Source organism: Patella vulgata, chromosome 4 (assembly GCF_932274485.2).
Source record: "Patella vulgata chromosome 4, xgPatVulg1.2, whole genome shotgun sequence".
NCBI lineage: Eukaryota > Metazoa > Mollusca > Gastropoda > Patellidae > Patella > Patella vulgata.
In genome coordinates, this window is record NC_065882.2 from 45,994,901 (window position 1) to 46,019,555 (window position 24,655).

The 24,655-nt window shown below is 36.6% G+C and overlaps 1 protein-coding gene across 1 annotated transcript; it reads right to left on the reverse strand.

The window, feature by feature from the left end:
* Positions 1 to 4,408: 4,408 nt before the first annotated feature.
* On the reverse strand, positions 4,409 to 5,722 carry LOC126817535 (nucleic acid dioxygenase ALKBH1). The gene has a single exon (XM_050544587.2). The coding sequence runs from the start codon at positions 5,570 to 5,572 to the stop codon at positions 4,508 to 4,510; it is 1,065 nt and encodes a 354-aa protein (XP_050400544.1). The 5' UTR covers positions 5,573 to 5,722; the 3' UTR covers positions 4,409 to 4,507.
* Between the last annotated feature and the right edge of the window lie 18,933 nt (positions 5,723 to 24,655).

Here is a 24,655-nt window from a genome sequence, read left to right on the forward strand (position 1 = left end):
TGGGGAATGTGGCCCCAGGGACTCCCGATAGAGGACCCTTGGAGCATCGGAGGGGCCCCGTCACTAGGTCACCGGCCGTTGGCGTCATCGGTCCGACCATGCTCTAGGCGCACAACTGTGATTTTTGTGGGGGGCCCTCTAATGTGGGGGGCCCCATGGTTAATCCGGCGTTGAGCATCGGGCAGATGTAGAAACCAAACAAATTCTAATTATTTCTGACCAATACTTAAAGTAGCTAAGTCTCTAACTCAATATCTTCCAAAATCTTCGACATCAAAAACACGATTTATTTGTCGGTTTAAATCAACATTGATGTTGTAATCTTACCGGGAAAAGATGGGCTTCTGATATCCAATATTTAAGACAAAATAAACATTTTACAATTGGTACACGAATCGTGTACCATAACGCGTTTCAACACTATTTGTAATAAGGAACTCGAAAAACGAGACTAGGCATATTCCACAAGTCATTTCAAATGGGGACGCTATATTCTTATCTGGAGAGCAAGCCCAATAAATAATATCGGTCTAGACTGGAATAACCAGACACTAGAGATTGAAATTCGATTGAGAATACTGGGTATTTCGCCGCACCCAACTGATTAAAAATTACAGTAAAAATAGAAACGTTTGAATGTAATATTACATTATTGTATGCGTTGCGACCCATTTGTGTCAATTTGTAGGTCCCAAATATTAGCGACTTAGCTCCTTTAAACATACATATGCAAGAGCTAAATCTGCCTATTGCAGGTCTTTCTTTGGGCCTGAAATGTTAACTAAATTATTAATTAGACATTAACTTATCCAGACCATAATCAACACTCGATGTCAACGCTAGCCTGCGATATTTACTGGATTACGATAAGATTTGCTGCTCAACTTCCATTGATTAAATGGATAATCAAAACTATAAAGAAATTGAGTTTGCCACTTGGAACTAAAGGCATCCAATCGTAGCTAAAAACAAACACATCAGTATATCTCAACGTTTTTAGCTACGTTCTCGTAGCTACATCAAACCTAATTGTGAAGTCGCTCAGTGATAAATAACGGGATCACTTGATTCGGAATCGTATTATATCGAATGGGGGCCGCAACGTTTGACCAAGCCGGACTCGATTTTTGACGAACGTCTAACACTAAGTACCAAATGGTAATACGAGATTTAATCAAGAAATCGTGTGATCATGATGTGCATCTCATCAAATTCAGCTTATACCCACAACAAATATCAACAACAACAACAACAGCTTATATACAATCGTACGTCAATCTGAGGCAAAATTCGCGCTACTCAAAATGATGGGACGAGTAATTTGTTCGAGTTATACGATAATTCGAGTTAGACGATGTTCGGTCCTATAGAAGATCTCACGACAATAAAAGACCTTGTGTTACACCCTTAGATAAAGCCACAAAAAGCGTTTATTTTTCAAATCTTCAAGTTTCCGTGAAAGTTGCTAAGGCACACTCTCCTTCAAGATCCATTATTTACAGTTCGAGTTAGGCGATGTAAATATAAGACTTCGATAAGGACTGTACCGGAAATTTTGTTCGAGCTATGCGATAATTCGAGGTACAGTTTCCGAGTTATTCGATGTTTTATAAAAGGAAAACGAAAGAAAATATTCGTTCAACGAATTTTGTTCGAGTTAGCGATAATTCGCGTTATAAGGGGTCAAGTTATGCGGAGTTAGAGCTGAATGATAATGATCAATGGATGAACACTCTTCTTTTTTTGCCCCTGGCGAATTTTGTAATGGTTTCTTCAGCATTGATGGTGCGCAGGATATCGCTTTCAGAGGCCAGCCAAACCAAATACACTAGCCTATCCTGACCCATCGTAGACCGGAGATAATTTTAAATTTGGAGAAAGATCTCTCCCCAGAACAATTAGATATCATCATACACAGATATATTCTCAATATTGCTTCAACGTTGGGGAATGTGGCCCCAGGGACTCCCGATAGAGGGCCCTTGGAGCATCGGAGGGGCCCCGTCACTAGGTCACCGGCCGTTGGCGTCCTCAGTCCGACCATGCTCGATGCGCACAACTGTGATTTTTGTGGGGGGCCCTCTAATGTGGGGGGCCCCATGGTTAATCCGGCGTTGAGCATCGGGCAGATGTAGAAACCAAACAAATTCTAATTATTTCTGACCAATACTTAAAGTAGCTAAGTCTCTAACTCAATATCTTCCAAAATCTTCGACATCAAAAACACGATTTATTTGTCGGTTTAAATCAACATTGATGTTGTAATCTTACCGGGAAAAGATGGGCTTCTGATATCCAATATTTAAGACAAAATAAACATTTTACAATTGGTACACGAATCGTGTACCATAACGCGTTTCAACACTATTTGTAATAAGGAACTCGAAAAACGAGACTAGGCATATTCCACAAGTCATTTCAAATGGGGACGCTATATACTTATCTGGAGAGCAAGCCCAATAAATAATATCGGTCTAGACTGGAATAACCAGATACTAGAGATTGAAATTCGATTGAGAATACTGGGTATTTCGCCGCACCCAACTGATTAAAAATTACAGTAAAAATAGAAACGTTTGAATGTAATATTACATTATTGTATGCGTTGCGACCCATTTGTGTCAATTTGTAGGTCCCAAATATTAGCGACTTAGCTCCTTTAAACATACATATGCAAGAGCTAAATCTGCCTATTGCAGGTCTTTCTTTGGGCCTGAAATGTTAACTAAATTATTAATTAGACATTAACTTATCCAGACCATAATCAACACTCGATGTCAACGCTAGCCTGCGATATTTACTGGATTACGATAAGATTTGCTGCTCAACTTCCATTGATTAAATGGATAATCAAAACTATGTTTTTTATCGTACCGACTTTAGTAATGATGATCAAGGCTAGGCCGAAAATTCAATCGCTAAAATCTTGGTTCAGAGTGGATCAATTTGACTGAAATTTTCAGAAAATTCCCTTTACATTATCTAGTGTTTAACTATTATAGTGAGAACTGCCAGCTCTTTATCTAATCACCCATAATGTATCTTTAATGGATTGTTGCTCTTATTACTCTTATTCAGTTTTTAGTGTCTTGTAAATGCTTTTCATTACTGAAAAAAAAAAAGAAAAAATATGTGAAAACCTGTGAACTGCTCGTCTGAGTTAGCTGGCAAACTGTATTTAGTGTCTTGTAAAGGCTTTCTTTACCAACAAAAGAAAAAATATATAACATGACAACCCTTGTCATCTGTTCGGATGACTTAGCTTCTTTGAGCATATGTTTCATTGTCTGGCAAGCTATCTTTAGGGTATAAGGTAGTATTGCAATCTGGTTAAAACACAGATCCTATTTCGTTTCGTTTTTATAGTTCAAAATTTCGTTTTACTTGTCTTTACTACATTTGGATCTGGAAGAGTTGTTATTTAACTCGTGTTCTGAATGGTGTCGGGGATAAGCCAATGAAACGGTCTGTTACGGCGAGCTTTAGGCGTGTTTTTCACGGAACTGTGGGTAATCCACTAGTAACATCAATGCTGATTGGTTAATCAAATGTCTGACGTCATAGGGTCATAATATAAAGATCTGTATTTTAATCAGATTGGTAGTATTGTGTACATTTTCGAAATTTTTCAATTGCTAATTTGAAAGTGATTTGAAGAGTTATCTTTCAAGTCAGATTTTGAATTTAAATGCTTGTAAACATTTTGTCTGCGACATCACCTCGGTGGAAGCAGATGTAAAATACAACTAACTAACAACAACAATTATTGAGGACAAAGATCAGGATGGACATATATTGTTGGACATATTTTTTCAAATTTGGTGGGTTTGCTCATCGAGGTTTAAAATAGATTCATACTGATATTAAATTGTAAATTTCAGATGGTTTTGTGGAGCTATCTTTCGTTCACAGTTTTACTTGGAAAGACACAAGCACCACATATAACGTGAACTTTAAGAACATGTTTACTATACTTTTATTGTGACGTCAGATCCTAGTGTTTACAAACGTCGCAAAATTGCTTATGTTGCAGTCAAGGGCGGGGATTTTTGTTTGAAGATTTGGGTGCATTCAGTGCTTATTTTCAGTTTTCTTTTTGGAGATCTTCAAAACAATTTCGGGGCGGAGGCTGTCACCTTCACTTCTGGTTTCAATTTGGGACAGACAGGCTAGGAAATATTGTTTTAAGTTGTACCCGACAAAATGTCAGGGATAAATGCATTAGTTCCAGATTTAGGGAGAAAGTTCATATTGGTTTTTTTTTTAAATTCTGCCCTTACAATAGCCCAGTTGGTGCAGAAAAGTAGGCTGTAAAACCCCATTTCATTTCTTTGATTTCCTATTATGTACATGTTTTCCTGTAGTGCAAGCTAAAGATATAAGCTTAGTCATAATAACAAAAACTATGTTTTCCATTTAAACATATCACACATTGGTCACAGCTTTATTCCATTTAAAACATGAAGCGTGCCATGCTATTTAAAATTAAAATTTAGAGGTATAATAGTTATGAAAAGGTTTTGTCTTCAGAAACAACCTGTCTTGTATTTAGATTTATTCTGGAGTAACTCATGTACAATTTGTAGGGCTTCCATTTTATTTTTTTAAGAACATCAGCCATATGTTCATTGATGGAAATTATTTTTTTCTCTGTTTCATCAATATTACTTTCCTTTTGTATTTTAATATTATCAGCCGTTTCTTGAACATCAGAATTCAGAGACAACGGATAACCATCGAATTTGGGTGCTAATATTTTGGGAATCCCGTGATAAGCAAGTCTACATTCTTTCCACATAACACATATATCACCACTCTTAAGAAACATGGGTGTAGGTTTTACTTCTTTCGTTAAGCCTCCAAGCAGAAAAATAGCTTCTTGCCCAAAGCTAAAAGAAATTAAAGGTGCTCCTTGTTCAAATTCTGCATGATCTGTGTGCCCACCAAGAGTAGAATCCAGATGATAATAATTTACGATGCCGGCTTCAGGACAGTATTGTGGGTAATTGATAGTTTGGGAAACATATTTAGATAATATTTCAAGATCTTCAGGCATGGGTGTTCGTCTTTCTTTATGATATTCCTTATTATTCCACACATAATGGTAACCTAATGTCGTCCATCTTAATCCCATTATTTCATCATTTTTACCAAGAGTTTCTGGATCAGTATTCACAAAGTTTTCCCATAATTTTGATCTTCTGTCAGCATCAAGTTGAATATCAAGATTTGCTTTATTTCTTGCTTCTGGATAATCGCTCAAGCATCGATGAACCCAATATTTTTGATAACCATCTTTAAATGGATTAACAATAAAAATGAATCCGGGGTTGTTTTTAATGGAATAAGCTTTCCATTCTTCTACAGGCTTAAATCCATCAATTTGTACCATGTCTTTGTTGGGAATCTGAAGAACGAATTTGGAAATTCTTCCATCTGGATTTTCTGCTTCTGTTTCAAAATCGAGAACATCTGACAAATCTGGCATAGGTTTTTTAGCTTTATAAAACTTAAAAGTTGTCTTAAAGTGGTCAGATTCATCATCTTGGTCCTTTTCGTTTGATTCGTACATTATATTATATTATATAATGTTTAGTATCCAAAATATACACCCGGTAAAAGAGCTAAAAATATTTCATCAATACCACTAGGATTTCCAGTCAATAAACTCAGTTGATGGTTGGTTAAAATTTGGGAATAGTTTGTTTGATTTAAATAAAAAAACGCACTAATTCAAATAATAATCATTTATCATCATTTTTGTTTATTTTGTTTATTTCCAAATCTGACAGTTGAAATCACAACTTTATTGCGATTTTCCTTCAATAGCAATTCCCTAAACAACCTGTTGACCTAGCTTTGCGAGTAAGGTTATCCAGATTCAACTACGTTCCAATTGGAACCCGTCGAATCTTTAAGGGAAGTCGAAGAAGAAGGTTATCAACAACTGACACTGTACTGAAATAGGGTTAAGGCACACTGATCAGCAGGGGCGGATTGGGGCCGGGAACCGGCCCGGGCTCCCGTGTCGGAGCGGTTGGTCCGGGGGCCCTCCCCTCGGAAAATTTTGAAAAATGAACCCCAAATATGCGATTTGGTGGCATCTCTGAAAATAACGAGTTAATAAAAATGTTTCAAGGAATGTTTAACACCAGCCTCAGGAAATTGTCTCGCACTCAGTCATATGTGTTCAGCAGACCAGCTATCATCAAATTTTGCTGAGCCCTTAAAATTGAATTTTTTTGGGGAGTTACGAACCATCGGCATACATTTCTGCCGATGGTGTACTGATGTGGGCCGGAATTCGGAATCCTGCAATGGGGATTCCGAATTCCATCCGAAAAATTCATCGGATTCACCCGACAATGTCGCCCGCAAATTTAGGCTACTTAAGTTACCTGCAACCTGTTTGTGGGGATACGCCAGAAACGTCTGCCGATGGTTCGTAACTCCCAAAAAAAATTCAATTTTAAGGGCTCAGCAAAATTTGATGATAGCTGGTCTGCTGGCTGCATATATGAGTGCGAGACGATTTCCTGAGGCTGGTGTTAAACATTTTTATTAACTCGTTATTTTCAGAGATGCCATCAAATCGCATATTTGGGGTTCATTTTTCAAAATTTTCAGAGGGGAGGGCCCCCGGACCCATCGCTCCGACACGAGAGCCCGGGCCGGTTCCCGGACCCAATCCGCCCCTAGCTGTTACCATAATTTAGAAATTGCGGGTTACTGTGGTTCGTAGGCTAACTTCATTTGATATGATTTGATAAATAGAGAAAACGATATTTTGTAATAAATATTCATTATAATATTCCAAATATATTCATTAACATTAAGATGTTAGTGTAATTAAAAAGGATATGGCATTAATGGCTAATAATAGAATCTGTGGAAGCCAACACTACAAATAATGAATAAATAATTAACTCCATTACTATAAGACTGGTCTGAACATGTCTATATAAAACAGCATTATCTCCCTTCAAGCACCTGCCCGCTCTTTCCCCACACCGAGGCTACATCGAGTCAACCGCATTTCAGGCAGTAGAGAAAGATTCAATTTCTGTAAATCTAAATCAAAATGTCTAAATTTGAGAAAAAAACAACGAGTCCAGGAGACGGTTAGTATATTTTTCTCTGTATAATATTAAAATACCGATTGCTTCTTTGAAATTAATTGTATTTATATCGAAGATTGTCACATTTTATTCAGAGGCCGCAAAGCAAAAATCTTTTGAAAATAATGAGACTATGGCCGGAAGACCAGTCGGATCTGAAATTCGAAGAAATCAGGAGACGGGGCCTGTTATTTAATGATGTAGAAGTCAAAGACACTAAATGTTGATGACTTTAGTATCTGATAAATGTAGAATGTGTGGCGCTATTATTGTAGCATTGCCAACGGGTTTTCAGATGATACAACCAATGACTCAAAAATGACAATGATAGTGATACTGTAATTGTGAACTATCTAGAATGAATAATCTGAAAAAAATTTGAAAAAATATTGAAAATTAAAAAAGTTATAGTGTTTTAAAGAAGGCAAACCAGAGGCACTAAAAAACGGCTTTTTTTAAAAACGCAAAAAACTGACCGAAGCCAATATCTCAGTAACTATACAAGAAAGGTCTAATTGCACTAATTAAAGATCTAGATGTACTTGGTAAAGCCAATTGTCGCTATAATATTCTAGTATATATACTTTTTATGTTACAGAGGTTCAAAGTTGGGATCCGTGCCGATTTCGCACAAATCACAGCAAAAAAAATGGACAAATTTGTGTGTACTTAAATTGTATCGCTTTGACATTAATACAGAGGCGAATTTTTGAATGAATAAGCAGACATAAAAGTGTTTTCAGTCTGTTCTATTATTTATTTTTTGCAATTTTTGACCGTTTGATGTCAATGTCGAGAGGAAACAAGTTTATGTAATTGGGCACCTACTGGTCCCGAGGCCATTGACCACTGGCCATTCACAGTCATGAAATAATTATAAACCGTTTATACTAACTTATACTGTAGATATTTTTAAAAATCATCGAAAGTGTGTGGCAAAATGAGAAATAAACCTGTAAGCTTTTGGCAGATTTGCCGCCTTTGCCACACCAACTACTTTAGTTGTTTATAAGCTGCCATGTACATCAATTTGAGATTGTTTCAGGAATGAAAATTAACAATTAAACTATGATTTATGTAACCGCTATATTTTTGTGATCAACATCACTACAATTTCAAAATAAAACAGTAACATAGACATAATTAAAACATTTGAATATCTTAATAGAGTCCAAATAATCCTAAACAATGAGTATCATGATAATAATAATAATAATAAAAACTTTATTTAATGAGGCAACGTATTTAGTTTGCAAAAAAAACCCAACTAATCTTCCATAGGTCCCTCCTAAACTACAAAGACATATATACATGTAATATCAGGATAAATTTAAAATCATTAGAAATGCAATAGCATTTTAAAGTGGGAAGTTTGATAAGTCACTCCCAAACTACAAAACATATACATTATACAAGTAGAATATAGGAAGAACACTATAATTACACACAAAATAAAATAGAATGCAGTTGCAAGTTAAAAATAATAAGTATGTCATCAGTTGAATATTATGGTTCCTTCAGTGTGCAAAATAAATGAGTTTTCAGTTTAATCTTAAAATTTTCAACATTTTTACACATCTTTATATCAAAAGGCAGATTGTTCCATAAAAGACATGCAGAATAATGAAAAGTACGTTTCATGGATTCCGTTTTGCATTTTTGAAGAAAAAGAGATTTACTGGTCTGTGAACGGAGCAAGATATCCGTTTTGGAAACAAGAGATTTTTCTATAAAATAGAAATTTAGATAAAGTGGAGTATTAAATGTAATAATTTTGAATGATAAGACAATTTTATTGTAAAGAATCCTCTGTGTAAGGGTAAGCCAACCGAGTTTAGTAAATAAAGAGGTGGACGGAGTTTCAATCGGTGCATCAAGAATAGCTCTTGCTGCCCTCTTTTGTATCTGATAAAAACAATGTACTGTGCTAATAACATATTAAAAGGTAAGCTTATCAAAAGTAAGATATGATCTACATGAAAGAGTATTAAAAAAATTCATTTGTCATACATGTGCATTACGATATACTGTATTTTAAATACAATGCCAGTCAAGTCGTCCACACGAAAAATCTGGTAAAGTCGTCCACACTCGTTGGTAGAGTCGTCCACACGACTTAGTATAATTTCTGGATATAGTAATACGTTGGTGGAGACACATAATGTATTTTTAATAAGTATACTTTTTCTGCGTGGTCACCCTTTCTCCCGGCAAAACTATAATTTCTGGATATAGTAAAACTTTGGTGGAGTCGTCCACACGACTTAGCATAATTTCTGGATATAGTAATACGTTGGTGGAGTTGTCCACACGACTTAGTTTACTTTCGGGACACATAATGTATTTTTAATTAGTATAGTTTTTCTGCGTGGCCACCCTTTCTCCCGGCAAATAAACAACAAAGTAAATCATTTTTATACGCCCACATTTTCATGTGGACGTATATTGTCGTCGCGTCCGTCCGTCCACAATTGTTTGTGAACAGTCTGCAGGTCACAATTTTTATCCGATTTCAACGAAACTTGAAATATAGGTTTATATAGGCATCTATCGGACCGTAACTTCATGGATTATGGCCCCTGATTGTACGAAAAATCACGTTTTTGGCTTGTGAACACTGTAGAGGTCACAATTTTTATCTGATATTGTTGAAACTTGAAATGTAAGTTTATAACACAAAGATCTTGGTTCCTTTCGATATTCGCGCATATCGGACAATAACTTCCTGAATTATGGCCCCTGATTGTACGTAAAAACGCGTTTTTTGGCTTGTGGACCCTATAGAGGTCATAATTATTATCCGATTTAAAAAATCATATTATTATATCACCGTTACACCCTAAGGACGACTGAGTTCGAATTTCGTGAAAATCGGCCAAAAACTGACAGATAAAATGGCTGCCCTTCGTTCTCAAATAGCGTAAAAATATGGTATATCAAGGTTGTGGACCCTATAGAGGTCACAATTTTTATCCGATTTTGTTGAATCTTGAAATGTAAGTTTATAACCCAAAGATCTCGGTTCCTTTCGATATTCGTGCATATCGGACCGTAACTTCCTGAATTATGGCCCCTGATTGTACGAAAGATCGCGTTTTTAGCTTGTGGACCCTATAGAGGTCATAATTTTTATCCGATTTAAAAAACTGTATTATTATATCACCGTTACACCATAAGGAAGACTGAGTTCGAATTTCGTGAAAATCGGCCTAAAATTGACAGACAAAATGGCCGTCGTTCGTTCTCAAATAGCGTAAAAATATGGTATATCAAGGTTGTGGACCCTATAGAGGTCACAATTTTTATACGCCCACATTTTCATGTGGACGTATTATGCCGTCGCCCCTGTCCGTCCGTCCACAATTGTTTGTGGACTCTCTACAGGTCACAATTCTTATCCGATTTCGACGAAACTTGAAATATAGGTTTATCCCCAAAAGATCTTGGCTGCTTTCGATATTGGCATGTATCGGATCGAAACTTCATGGATTATGGCCCCTGTTTGTACGAAAAATCACGTTTTTAGCTTGTGGACCCTATAAAGGTCACAATTTTTATCCGATTTTGTTGAAACTTGAAATGTAAGTTTATAACCCAAAGATCTCGGTTCCTTTCGATATTCGCGCATATCGGACCGTAACTTCCTGAATTATGGCCCCTGATTGTATGAAAAATCACGTTTTTAGATTGTGGACCCTATAGAGGTCATAATTTTTATCTGATTTAAAAAACCGTATTGTTATATCACCGTTACACCCTAAGCACGACTGAGTTCGAATTTCGTGAAAATCGGCCCAAAACTGACAGATAAAATGGCCGCCCTTCGTTCTCAAATAGCGTAAAAATAGGGTATATCAAAAGTGAGAACCCTATAGAAGTCACAATTTTTATCCGATTTTGTTGAAACTTGAAATGTAAGTTTATAACACAAAGATCTCGGTTCCTTTCGATATTTGCGCATATCGAATTGTAATTTCCTGAATTATGGCCCTTGATTGTAGGAAAAATAACTTTCTTCTCAGCTTGTTCTCTATCCATCTCTCGAAAATGTGGGCGTATCCTGCCTGGCAGCCGCTGGTTTTACAATGCTCCCATTATCTACAAAAAAATAAATATGCAACAAGCTTTGTTTACTCCTCGGACAACTTATCTGCTGTGAGCATGTTTTGTTGCCTGACAACCTATCTTTTGTTTTGTAGGTTGTACATTTGCTAAAAAAGGGGATACTGTAAGTGTCCACTACACAGGTGAGTATATTTATCTCAAGGGATGTATTAATATGATCAGAATATTCTTCCAACATTTTGTGATTGTAAAACGGACATTGAGATCTATCCCCAAAACTGTATCAGAAAATATGACGGCTTAAGTTCTAATGAACCAAAAAAATAGAACCAAAGATCTAATATGATTGCAGTAATTTGTCGAAGTGTAGAGCCGTGTTTTCATAAATAATACTATACAATACATTGCTCAGTCAAACCCTGTGTCTTTGGAATGCTGTTACAGAAAGATCTGTCTGTGTACCGGTACCTTTAAATTTGTATTGATTTTGACCTATTTAACATTTTCCAGGTACTTTGAAAGATGGGAAAAAATTTGATTCCTCAAGAGACCGAGGACGACCATTTTCTTTCAAACTAGGAAAGGGGGAAGTAATTAAAGGTATATTTTTTTTTAAATTTGCAACTTTCAAGTGAATCACAAACAATAATGCATCTAAGCTTATGCTATTATTTGAAAGAATTTATGAATCTTTAAACTGTCTGAACTCAATTTGATTTATTTTAATAATTTTATTTTTCAGGCTGGGATGAAGGTGTAGCACAGGTAAGAATAAAACATCTTGTCTTGGTTGTTGAGCTAAACTTAAAAATATTTTATCAAAAATGAATTGAATCTTTTATTGCAGATGTCAAAGGGAGAAAGGGCAACACTGATCTGTCCACCAGAATATGCCTATGGTAAAGATGGAGCTGGTGGAGTATATCCTTTTATAACAAATTGCACAAGTAACCATAAAAAATGAAAATGTCTATGTTCTCAAAATGGGATAAAATTTTGCATGATTTTGATGGACTAATGTATTATATTGGTGGTTTCCTCAATTTATACAGGTCTTTGTTACTACGATAGAAAACAAAATGTCCGTGATAAGAATAGTTCATAATGTCTAAACATCATCTACATGTATTGTTCTCAGCCTTTCGGAGCAAGCGGAGGTTCATCTGGCCGTCACACATTGGTCGATGCTTTGGGACACGATAAGCTTGATTAGACAGATGAATCTTGATGTTTGACTATGAGCATTTTCTGATTAATGTGTAATTAAATAATTTGTGTCATCTATTTACTTTGGAAGATAAGGAGGTGGTCATCAACTGCACTTATAAACAGGTATTTGAAAATGACATCGAGACTTCACAAACATTTAAGTACCAAACTTGACTATTATGTATATTGGTGGTAGGTCTATGGGACCTTATATGATAATGGTTCAAAGCATTGATTTCCATGCATGGTCATGGGATAATGTAACAATAATGCCCTAATCCCCTTAAATTCAACATAGAACTTGCAAATTATTGTCAAGAACTGTCCCTGTGGGGTGTTGACAAGACATGGTAAACAGATTAGAGGACACATTTGATGAAAGTATAATACATTGTACCTCCTTATTAAATATGAACATTTTTTCCTTAATTCTACTTACTATCCCACCCAATGCTACATTACATTTTGATGTCGAGTTCCTTGGAATCAGTTAATTCAACCACACCAAAACCTCATCCTTGATCATCTGCCCTAGTAGTTGTAGTCTTTACCTCGGAAAACCGGAAACTGCAAAAATAAAATAATTCTATTTACTTTTGATTTCTCAGCTTGGTTTTATTTTAATAGTATGTGAAATATATTTATGAAAAACAATACCTGTATTAAAGAAATAATCTAGTATTTGGAGATATCAATTTTGTCAATATTTTTCCTCTACTTGTTTTTATCTCCAGTGTTACATACTGTTTTTTTTCTCAGATTTTGTTGTAAATTTTAGCCTTAGTGTACAATATACATGTACATCTCCTGCATTTACTATTTATCTTGGTCAAAGAGAGTAAAATATTTTTATTCATATTTTAGGTTATTTGCATAACTCTGCATAATGTTGCTTTTGATGGAAAGTTGACTTTTGGTTGATGCTTTCTAAGAAAGTTTTGAAATTGTTAATTTATTTGTTTTCCTGGATGTAGAATATCACTACTTTATTCGACTAGTATCATCAAGTCATACTTTGGTTTGCTGTAAATCATGGTTATTATCAAATGTCAAATTATCATTCTACTTACATTTGATGTATTTGTATTAATTATCCAATAACAATTATGACAATAAATATTACCATTTTAAAATCAAATCTTGTTATAATATTGCTTGTATGCTAGTTACTGATTTGTGTCCTGTTGGTGGATTAAGCCTACTGCAGACCAACTAACATTTGTTGGCGTCCAACAAAACAATGTTTTATACACTCACATGGAAATGTGGTAGTATATTGCCGTTACTTATGGAAGGATAACGTTGACAATATTATTTCAATGTTCATGTTGCAAAATGATTTGCAATTTCCATTGCTCCACAATAGAAATGACACAGTGTTAGAATACAGACTATACTTTTCAATAATACAAAATACAGTATAATAGTTATTTTGCCCATTACACTTCTCCATTCTGCATAATAGAACTTAGCATATTAGAAAATAAAACTTATATTATGGGATCTACGATGAAGCTCATTTGCATTTGAAAAACGATCAATGAAATGGGGTTTAATGTCTGACTGGGCTAATGAAAACTGGCATATGCCATGCAGTGTGCTATGAGGGAAAATTTGCCTGGATATGGCCTCCTCTTTTGTCGAATTCCAACTGCCAAGGGATCTTTTACTTGCATGCTATTGTGTACAAGAGATCTCGGGTTTTTTTTCATCCCATCCGAACAATTAGACAGTTGTCCTTATTGGACTCTCCGTTCTACATCACTGACAAAGGGAAAGAAAAATATCATAGTTGGATGGGTGGTATGAAACTCTATTAAATGATGGGGTATGGTAGTATTTAAAGTAAAATACCTATCTTAATAGGAATTCCAGATGTCATGTTACTTATCACTAAAAAGTACATTCATTTCTCTTTTCAAATATTTAAATAATTTTCTGGCAGATTAATATATACATACTTTGTATTAGTCCGGGAGCCCAGTGAGATTTAATCAAAATATTGAGTCCAAAAGGTTTGAGGTCTACAATACATATTTTACCCCTAGATCATTTTGGAAAGCCAAGTCTTAAGTTTTGTAACCTGTGCATATACCTGGGAGTGCTCCCCCTAACCCTCCCATGGGAGTTAAAATTCAATGTCCATCTACAATTTTTTTGCAAGCGTTTCACACTTAATAAGAAACAGAATGCATGACTTAAGAGCATACAATGTTGTGCTAATGCTTCTTAAGAGCTTAATTAATTAGTGACCGTAATTAAAATTTAGAGTCCTTAACTGAAACAAAGCCTAAATGCTAGCTAACCAAGTCATGAAACCAAAAATATCACTTAAGAGCGACAAAAGTTGAACAAACCTTGCTTAAGACTTGTTCAAAGGTCACTAATCAATGACCATAATTAAAATTTCGTGTCCATAACTGAAACAAAGCCTAAAAGTTAGCTAACCTAGTCAGGAAACCCAAAATATCACTTAAGAGCGACAAAAGTTGAACAAACCTTGCTTAAGAGTGGTTCAAAGGTGTCTAAGGTCAAATTTTAGGTCACATAACGACGTTTGAGTGTATTTGATTAAATTGTCTTGTCCGGGATTATCTTCTAACACCATTTCTATGAGTTTCACTGCACAAAATGACTGCTTAAGAGCATGAAATTCTGTACTAATGCTACTTAAGAGCTAATTAATTAGCACTAATTTGTGACCATAATTAAAATTTATAGAGTCCATAGCTGAAACAAAGCCTAAAAGCTAGCTAACCAAGTCAGGAAGCCAACAATATCACTTAAGAGCAAAAAAAGTTGAACAAACTTGGCGTAAGACTGGTGACAGAGGTCATATTTTGGGCCACATTTTGACCAATTAACCAATTAACCCATCAAATTGCTTATCTCTGCTTGCCCCAAAGAGACGCGGAAAAACTATGCAACGAATCACTCTAAATATTGAGAATGGAAGTATAGAACTGGATAACTCTCTGGTTTTAAAAAAATGCAGAATTATGAATTAGTCCATATACGATTCGAAACATTTATGTGTTCTCCTTTACATGGATCTTTACCTTAAAAAAGTCGAAATCGGAAGGTTATTTTCCGTATAATGCTATCAAGACCGGCTTATACTTACAAGATGTTTGTGCTAGATAAGATAAGATGTTAATTGCATCAAAACGTCCATTTAGGACAACACGTATACATTTAATAATACATATAACATAGAAAACACATACATTTACACACAAGTAATACATGTACATTCATACAGACATCCGATACTCTTGTTGACTAATAGTCTTGTTTCATCATTTTCATTCTATTATGGATAATCGCTCCTAAATATTTCCAATTGTAAATTAGATTTACTCTGGAGTGAGGCACGGATTTCGGAATGCGATGCTGTTTTGGGCGATTTCAACACCAGAGATGCTTCTTAAAGCGAGAATTTCAAATTTTCTAAGAAAGTCAAAACATAATTATTTCTATGTCTTTTGCTCAATAGGTTATCAAATCACTATTATACGATCATGGGCATTATTTCCCACCCTTACAAATCTATGACACAGGAAATAACAACACAATTACCTACCCTGTTTTGCTATTGACAACATGGGGCAGCAATTTTCCAACATTGGAATTTGAAGTTAAAAATTATATTTTTGCCAATTTCTCAGCTGGCAATAGCGAATTATAGGATTATTCTTTAACAAGGTAGGACTGTTTATGGATACCATCTATTTTAAGGCTTTATTTTAATACATTTTAAAAATATAACTTGAAAATTTGCAATTGCAACTTTAAAGGAGACATACAATCCCTGCGACCGACCCATGACAATTTCTAGATATCAAAAGTAGGTTAGAGCTGTGATTAAATACAATATTCGATTTGTGTATTCCACCAATGCTACTTCTATTTATATATATATGTATGCGAAGTGGATAATTATTTTGATATAATATTTGTATTGTCATCATTGTGTTCCATACAGTGGCGGCGGCACCCGTCGGTGGTTGGAGGGGCAAAGCTGGGGCAAAGTCCAGGGTTAAGGAGGCAAAGGGGTAGGGAGGTCTCCTTCAGACAATTTTGAAAAACAGGCTGCCGTAAATGCAACCTGGCAGTATTTCAGGCACTGATCGTTGAGGTAAAGTGTCAAACTAACGGACTTGCGAACCGCGAAAAAGCCCAATCACGAGCGCCAAATGGGAGACCTTCCCCCGAAAATTTTGAAAAATAGACTGCGGGAAATGCTGTCTGACAGTATTCTGTCAGGCACCGATCGTCGTGGTAAATAGGTCCGACCAGATACCGTCCGTCGCCTGATCACTAGTTTATCCGACCAGAGAACAAAATGTCAAACGAACGGACATGCGAACCTCAACGAATTCCCCTTGTGAGCGCCAAAGCAGCGAGTTCTTGTGGGGGTATTTTGAAAAATAGACTGTCGGAAATGCTGTCTGACAGTATTCAGGCACCGATTGTAAAGATAAATAGAGCTGATCAGATGCAGTCTGTCGCCTGATTACTAGTCTATCCGACCCCAAAGAAGAAAGTGTCAAATGAACGGACTTGCGAACCTCAACAAAGCCCCCGAAAATTTTGAAAAATTGACTGTCGGAAATGCAGTCTGGCAGTATTTCAGGCATTGAATATTTCTTACCAGATACCGCCTGTCGCCAAATCACTAGTTTATCCGACCAGACAGGAAAGTGTAAAACGGACGGAGTGAGTTACTCAAGGTGAATGAATATTTTCGTCGCGATATTTTGTGACATAGACTGCCGGAAATGCAGCCTGGCAACATTTCAGACACTGGTTGTCGAGATAAATAGAGCTGACCAGATACTGTTCGTCGCCAAATCACCAGCTTATCCGAATAGAGAGGGTGGTGTCAAACGAACGGAGTGAGTCTGTCAAGTGAATGTATATTCTCGCCGCGTTAACATATACCCAAAAACTTTGAAGATCGTAAAAAGCACTTCGCATGTGATTCACGTGTTATTGTTTATAGTAGGTTTATAGTAGGTTTACAGCAGGTTTACAGCAGGATGGACTTGGTAAGGAATCACTCAGACTCTACAACATGCAAGTCTATGACTGAGTGGGGATGTGGGATTTAAACACTGTAGAAAGTATTACCGAAACGTATCACAAATACATTTTTTTTATTTTCTAAATTATTGGGGGGGGGGGGCGGCAAACAGAGGGCAGACCAGATTTAGGGGGGGGGGGGGGCAAATGCCCACCTTGGCGCCGCCACTGGTTCCATACATTTATGTCTCCTCATTAACTGTATGCTTTTTATCTGTTCGTAATAATATTATATTGTTAACGATTGTAAATATGGATCAAGTACTGTCAAGCTTGATGTAGGCTATATAGTAACCTGTGATTGTTTCCCATAAAAACTGTGTTCTATTAAATAAAAGGGGTTGATAAGAAAATTTGTTCGCAAACTAACTGATAAGTCCACAATAAATAAATACTTTAATTTTAAAGTTTAGTCTCCTTCAATTTTAAAATTCCTTGTTGTACTGATAACTTTGCCATACTTTCAAGTGCATAATTATTGCTGACATCAACATTATTGTCATCCGCCTTTCGAAGAAAGCAGAGAACTATTAAAATGGGCTTGTTCTGTTCTGTTCATCAAGCGATTTGGGACACAATAACTCTTCTTCTAATTGGAGTAGAATTTTTAAACTTGGTGCAGGTGTTGATTATGTGAATGGCTTGATGGAGTTCGAAGATGCGCATTTTATGTTTAGGATCAGCAGAGATAAGCAATTTGATTGATTGATTGGTCATAATGTGGCCCAAAATATGACCTTTGTCACCATTCTTACGCCAAGTTTGTTCAACTTTTGTCGCTCTTAAGTGATATTGTTGGCTTCCTGACTTGGTTAGCTAGCTTTTAGGCTTTGTTTCAGCTATGGACTCTAAATTTTAATTATGGTCACAAATTAGTGCTAATTAATTAGCTCTTAAGTAGCATTAGTACAGCATTTCATGCTCTTAAGCAGTCATTTTGTGCAGTGAAACCCATAGAAATGGTGTTAGAAAGAAAAATAATCCCGGACAAGACAATTTAATCAAATACACTCAAACGTCGTTATGTGACCTAAAATTTGACCTTTGACCCTTGTCACCTTTGAACCACTCTTAAGCAAGGTTTGTACAACTTTTGTCGCTCTTAAGTGATATTTTTGGTTTCCTGACTTAGTTAGCTAGCTTTTAGGCTTTGTTTCAGTTATGGACACTAAATTTTAATTATGGTCATTGATTAGTGACCTTTGACCTTTGTCACCTTTGAACGAGTCTTAAGCAAGGTTTGTGAAACTTTTGTCGCTCTTAAGTGATATTTTTGGTTTCATGACTTGGTTAGCTAGCTTTTAGGCTTTGTTTCAGTTATGGACTCTAAATTTTAATTACGGTCACTAATTAGTGCTAATTAATTAAGCTCTTAAGTAGCATTAGCACAACATTGTATACTCTTTAGTCATGCATTCTGTTTCTTAGTGTTAAGTGTGAAACGCTTGCAAAAAAATTGTAGATGGACATTGAATTTTAACTCCCATTAAATATGGGAGGGTTAGGGGGAGCGCTCCCAGGTATATGCACAGGTTACAAAACTTAAGACTTGGCTTTCCAAAATGATCTAGGGGTAAAATATGTATTGTAGACCTCAAACCTTTTGGACTCAATATTTTGATTAAATCTCACTGGGCTCCCGGGTTATATATATTAATATGTTGTGCTATGAGGGAAATTTTACCCGGGCACTGCATAATGGCCAACTCTTATATCGAATTCCAACTGCCAAGGGATCTTTTACGTGCATGCCAATGTATACAGGGGACTTTGGTTTTTCGTGCCATCCAAATGACTAGACAAGTGTCCTTATCAGGCCCTTCTTGCTGCACCTCTGACAATTCCGATGAACTTTCTCGGCCAATGCAGGGATCGAACACATGAAGTAAAAATGTGGGGCTTATCGAAGGCTCAGATTAGTCATACCAAGCGCATGATTTCACAGAATTCCTTATATTGCATGCTAGTTTGATTCACCCATATTGTATGGTAAGCCAACTTATTGTATGTCCCCTTGATCTCTGCCCCGTTTATTGAATTTTTTCCGTATGCAAATGAGCTTTGTCGTAGATCCGTATATGTTCTAACAAGCCAACAGTGAGGCTGATGTCCCCCGCCGAAATCCCAAAATAAATAGATGACACATATTAATTAATCGCACATTGATTTTTTTATACGCCCACATTTTCATGTGGACGTATATTGTCGACGTCCGTCCGTCCGTCCACAATTGTTTGTGAACAGTCTACAGGTCACAATTTTTATCCGATTTCAATGAAACTTGAAATATAGGTTTATCACCCTAGGATCTCGGTTCCTTTCGATATTGGCCTGTATCGGACTGTAACTTCATGGATTATGGCCCCTGATTGTACGAAAAATCGCGTTTTTAGCTTGTGAACACTGCAGAGGTCACAATTTTTATCCGATTTGGTTTAAACTTGAAATGTATGCTTATAACCCAAAGATCTTGGTTCCTTTCGATATTCGTGCATATTGGAACGTAACTTCCTGAATTATGGCCCCTGATTGTACGAAAAATCGCGTTTTTAGCTTGTGGACCCTATAGAGGTCATAATTTTTATCCGATTTTAAAAACCGTATTATTATATCACCGTTACACCCTAAGGACGGCTGAGTTCGAATTTCGTGAAAATCAGAACAAAACTGACAGACAAAATGGCCGCACTTCGTTCTCAAATAGCGTAAAAATATGGTATATCAAGATTGTGGATCCTATAGAGGTCACAATTTCTATCCGATTTTGTTGAAACTTGAAATGTAAGTTTATAACCCAAAGATCACGGTTCCTTTCGATATTCGCGCATATCGGACCGTAACTTCCTGAATTATGGCCCCTGTTTGTTCGAAAAATCGCGTTTTAAGCTTGTGGGCCCTATAGAGGTCATAATTTTTATCCGATTTAAAAAAAACGTATTATTATATCACCGTTACACCCTAAGGTTGGCTGAGTTCGAATTTCGTGAAAATCGGCCTAAAACTGACAGACAAAATGGACGCCTCTCGTTCTCAAATTGCGTAAAAATATGGTATATCAAGGTTGTGGACCCTATAGAGGTCACAATTTTTATCCGATTTTGTTGAAATTTGAAATGTAAGTTTATAACCCAAAGATCTCGTTTTTTTTTCGATATTTGCGCATATCGAATTGTAATTTCCTGAATTATGGCCCTTGATTGTAGGAAAAATCACTTTCGTTTTAGCTTGTTTTCTATCCATCTCTCGAAAATGTGGGCGTATCCTGCCTGGCAGCCGCTGGTTCAAAAGTATCAAGCAATCAAACTGATTATCAACTATACACTAAGTTTCATCACTTTCTATCAGATAGAATCAAAGTTATCTTGTCCAAAAGCATCGACCAATGAAATTGCTTAGCTTTAGCCTTTATCTTGAAATGTTAATCATTAAACTCAGTCAAGACATTCACCCAATGAACATCTACATCAAGTTTAAACATTCTACCTCAATTAAAAGCAGAGTTGTTATGTTCCAAAGTATTGGCCAATCAAATTGTTTATCGCTCCTTAGCCTAGCAGAAAATTCTTATCATCGAACTTAGTCAAAGTAATGAATGATATGATGAATCTATTCTCGGAGTTTCATCACTCTAACTTAATTATAACCAAAGCTATCGTGCCCAAAATCATCAACCAATCAAATTGCTTATCTCTTCTATACGGTAAGCAGACAATGTTTATCACCGAACTCCATCAAGGCATTCACTTAATGAAAGCCTACACCAAGTTTGAACATTCTACCTCAATTAGGAGAGTTATTGTGTTCCAAAGTCTCGACCAATTAAATTGCTTAATGCCCTGCTTACCCTGGGCAGAAAATGCTCTCACTTAATTAGAACTAAAGTTATCGTGTCCCAAAGCATCAACCAATCATATTGTTTATCTCTGCTTACCCAAAGCAGATAATTCTCATCTTTGAACTCCATCATGGCATTCACCTACATGTAATAAACATCTACGCCAAGTGTGAACATTCTAGCTGAATTAGAATGAGAGGCAGATAATTCACATCTTCGAACCCCATCATGGCATTCACGTAATAAACATCTACGCCAAGTGTGAACATTCTAGCTGAATTAGAATGAGAGGCAGACGTAATTCTCATTTTCGAACTCCATCATAGCATTCGCCTAATAAACATCTACGCCAAGTGTGAACATTCTAGCTGAATTAGAATGGGATTTACTGTGTTGCTAAGTCTCGACCAATCAAACTGCTTACTGCTCTGCTTACCCTGAACAGAAAATGCCCCTTATCGAACTTAGTAAAGGTATTGATGTAATAAAAGTATACACCAAATTTCATCACGCTCACTTAATTATAACTAAAGTTATCGTGTCTCAAAGCATCGGCCAATAAAATTGCTTATCGGTCTGCTTACCCTGAGCAGAAAATGCCCATTATAGTCCGGTGGCTGAAGGGGTGGAATCGCCACCTAAGCTGTGAATTTATGAGACCAAGTTTTTCTAGAACAGTTTTTTGTGTAGATTCCGAATCTTGGTGGTGATCAGGCGTTTGAGGGGGGAGGGGGGCGTTTTCGAGATATGGGGGGTCCAATGTCTACATGGAGAAAATGTGATTATGTTGACATAAATGATGATAATGTCATATAATTATTAATAAAACATAAATTTTTAGGACTGCCTATCTCTAAATAAGTGTCTATGATGCCCCTGGACAACTGTTTTGATTTGTGTGGCGTGGGTGGTTGCGTGTGTGGAGGGGTGGGGGTAAAATTGGTGGGAAACGAGTTCACGTCGATTTAAATGATGATTTTCTTAGAGCTTGATGAAACATCTCTAAATAGGTTTATAAGATTACCATTGTGAAGGGGTCGGTGCGATCGCCCGAAGGGCCGGTCGGACAAAAAATGAAAAAAATAATGTTGTCCAATTCGTCTAAAAAAACTTTTTTCTGCTGAACATTATATGGGGGGCGGGGGTATTGGACCGGCCATGGAGCAATGATGATCATGTTGTATGTGGCCGGTGGCTTTAACGGGCCGCCACGCCATCACTGGAGTCTGGAATGGGGTGGTATAATAGACTTTCTGGGCCTGGTGTGGGCCGGAATTCGGAATCTTGCAATGGGGATTCCGAATTTCATCGGATTCACCCGACACTGTCGCCCGCAAATTTACTAATTAAGTCACCTGCACCCTGTTTGTGGGGATACGCCAGAAACGTCTGCCAATGATTCGTATATCCCAAAAAAATTCAATTTTAAGACCTCGGCAAAATTTGGTGATAGCTGGTCTGCTGGCTGAATTTGACAGAGATTATAATCAAATATGCCACCAAATCGCATATTTGGGGTTCATTTTTCAAAATGTTCCCGCGGGAGAGCACCCGGACCCCCCCACCCCCCGTCCAGACTCCGCGGCCAGTAAAAGGGGCCGCTCCGACACGGGAGCTCGGGCCGGTTCCCGGCCCCAATCCGCCCCTGCTCTCTTCTAGCGTCATCTACTGATGTAAGTCGCCTTCCGCGATATTTTCTACCTTTGCCCGTCTCATTATCGATCAAAATGTGTATATTTGTTTGTAGGGAGAATGATTAGGATGCCTATTTCGCCAGAGCAAGAATGCAAAATACAATTTGTTTCAGCGCCTCCATTAATTTGCAATGCGAGGAGGAGTAGGTAAGCTATTTTGGTGACTCTGTGGTTTGCTGTCAGTTCTAGGATATTCTCGACACTTTCAATACTAATCTTGATATATTTTTTGATCCAATCAAGATTAGTATTGAAAGTGTCGAGAATATCTCGGCTTACATGCTTTCAGTGGTAATGACTATCTGTCTTTCTTTTTCCAACTTTCTAACAGTTTTTAAAGAACTGGGACAGACACATGATGTTTCTGATGACGTAATTACTGGTTTAGAAAAAAAAAATGTTTGTACTATGTACGACGAAAGGCGACAATAGAAGAAAGATTTTCTGGGGGAATTTTAATTATGATGAAAAATAACAAACCTTTCTTTTTTACCATCTTGCCTGAGTAATCTTTTGCTGCACATTAAACGCAACAATTATGTTGAAACAACATGGAGACAGGCTGCAAAATCATTGATCAATCAAGATGACCCTGCGATACAAGGCTGTAATGAAGATTTACAATGTGAATGGGTATCTGAAGCATATCCAAAGGATATGCGAGCTGTTGATTAGCCATCAAGAAGATATCTATCCCACTCATATTATGAACTTTGATTTTGAATCTTCTGATGAAGACAAAGAATAAACTAATATCTAAACATGTCTCTAATTTACTGTGTTTTTATGTACATTTGCAGATCTCTTGAAAAGTACCATTATAATTTAATCTTATTATTTGGAATGACGAAATTGGTACTGAACGAAAAAGCAATCTAATTAAAATACAGATGTATATTTCTTTTCGTATATTTATACTTTCGATGGCCTACACTACATGAAGATATGACCAGTTGTACTGGGAGGTCACGTCAGGGTCATACATGCGGCTTTTGACCCTATGACGTAGGGCTGCAACGATACGCCAGGCCACGATACGATGCGCACCACGATTCATAGTCTACGATACGATTAATATCGCAAAAATGTTAAATTTTGAGTCTTTCACTGTGAAAATTCGAAGGCCTACTTTTATGATTTATTTTACTTTAAATGTGGTGTTTTCTCGGTCAACTGACCGGATTTCATTGCTGGTCCTGAAACGCATTATAGTACACGATTCGTGTACCAATGATAAAATGTTTATTTTGTCTTAAATATTTGATATCAGAAGCCAATCGTTCCTGGTAAGATCACAACATTAATGTTGAGTTAAACTGACAAATAATTCGTGTTTTCAATGTTGAAGATTTTGGATGATATTGAGTTAGAGACTTAGCTACTTTAAGTTTAATCAGGCTAGGAAGCATCTATGAAACCGTATTCCTTAAGTGCAAACTTAAAACTCACCCGAGCTACTTTTCGGGTATATTTAATGCTTAATTACTCTTAAGATCACACCTCTCCCATTGGTAATGGTTGGAAACTGCTCCAATCTGGACAGCGCGTGTCAATTAGATATGAGAATCAAGCAGCATTACCGCTACCAGGATGTTTAAGCGACTTACTTGTTCATGGCAGTGATAATGCAAGTGATGACGTAACTTCAA

Coding starts and splice junctions, on each gene's coding strand:
- LOC126817535 (XM_050544587.2), bottom strand. CDS start 5,572: ATGTACGAATCAAACGAAAAGGACCAAGATGATGAATCTGACCACTTT.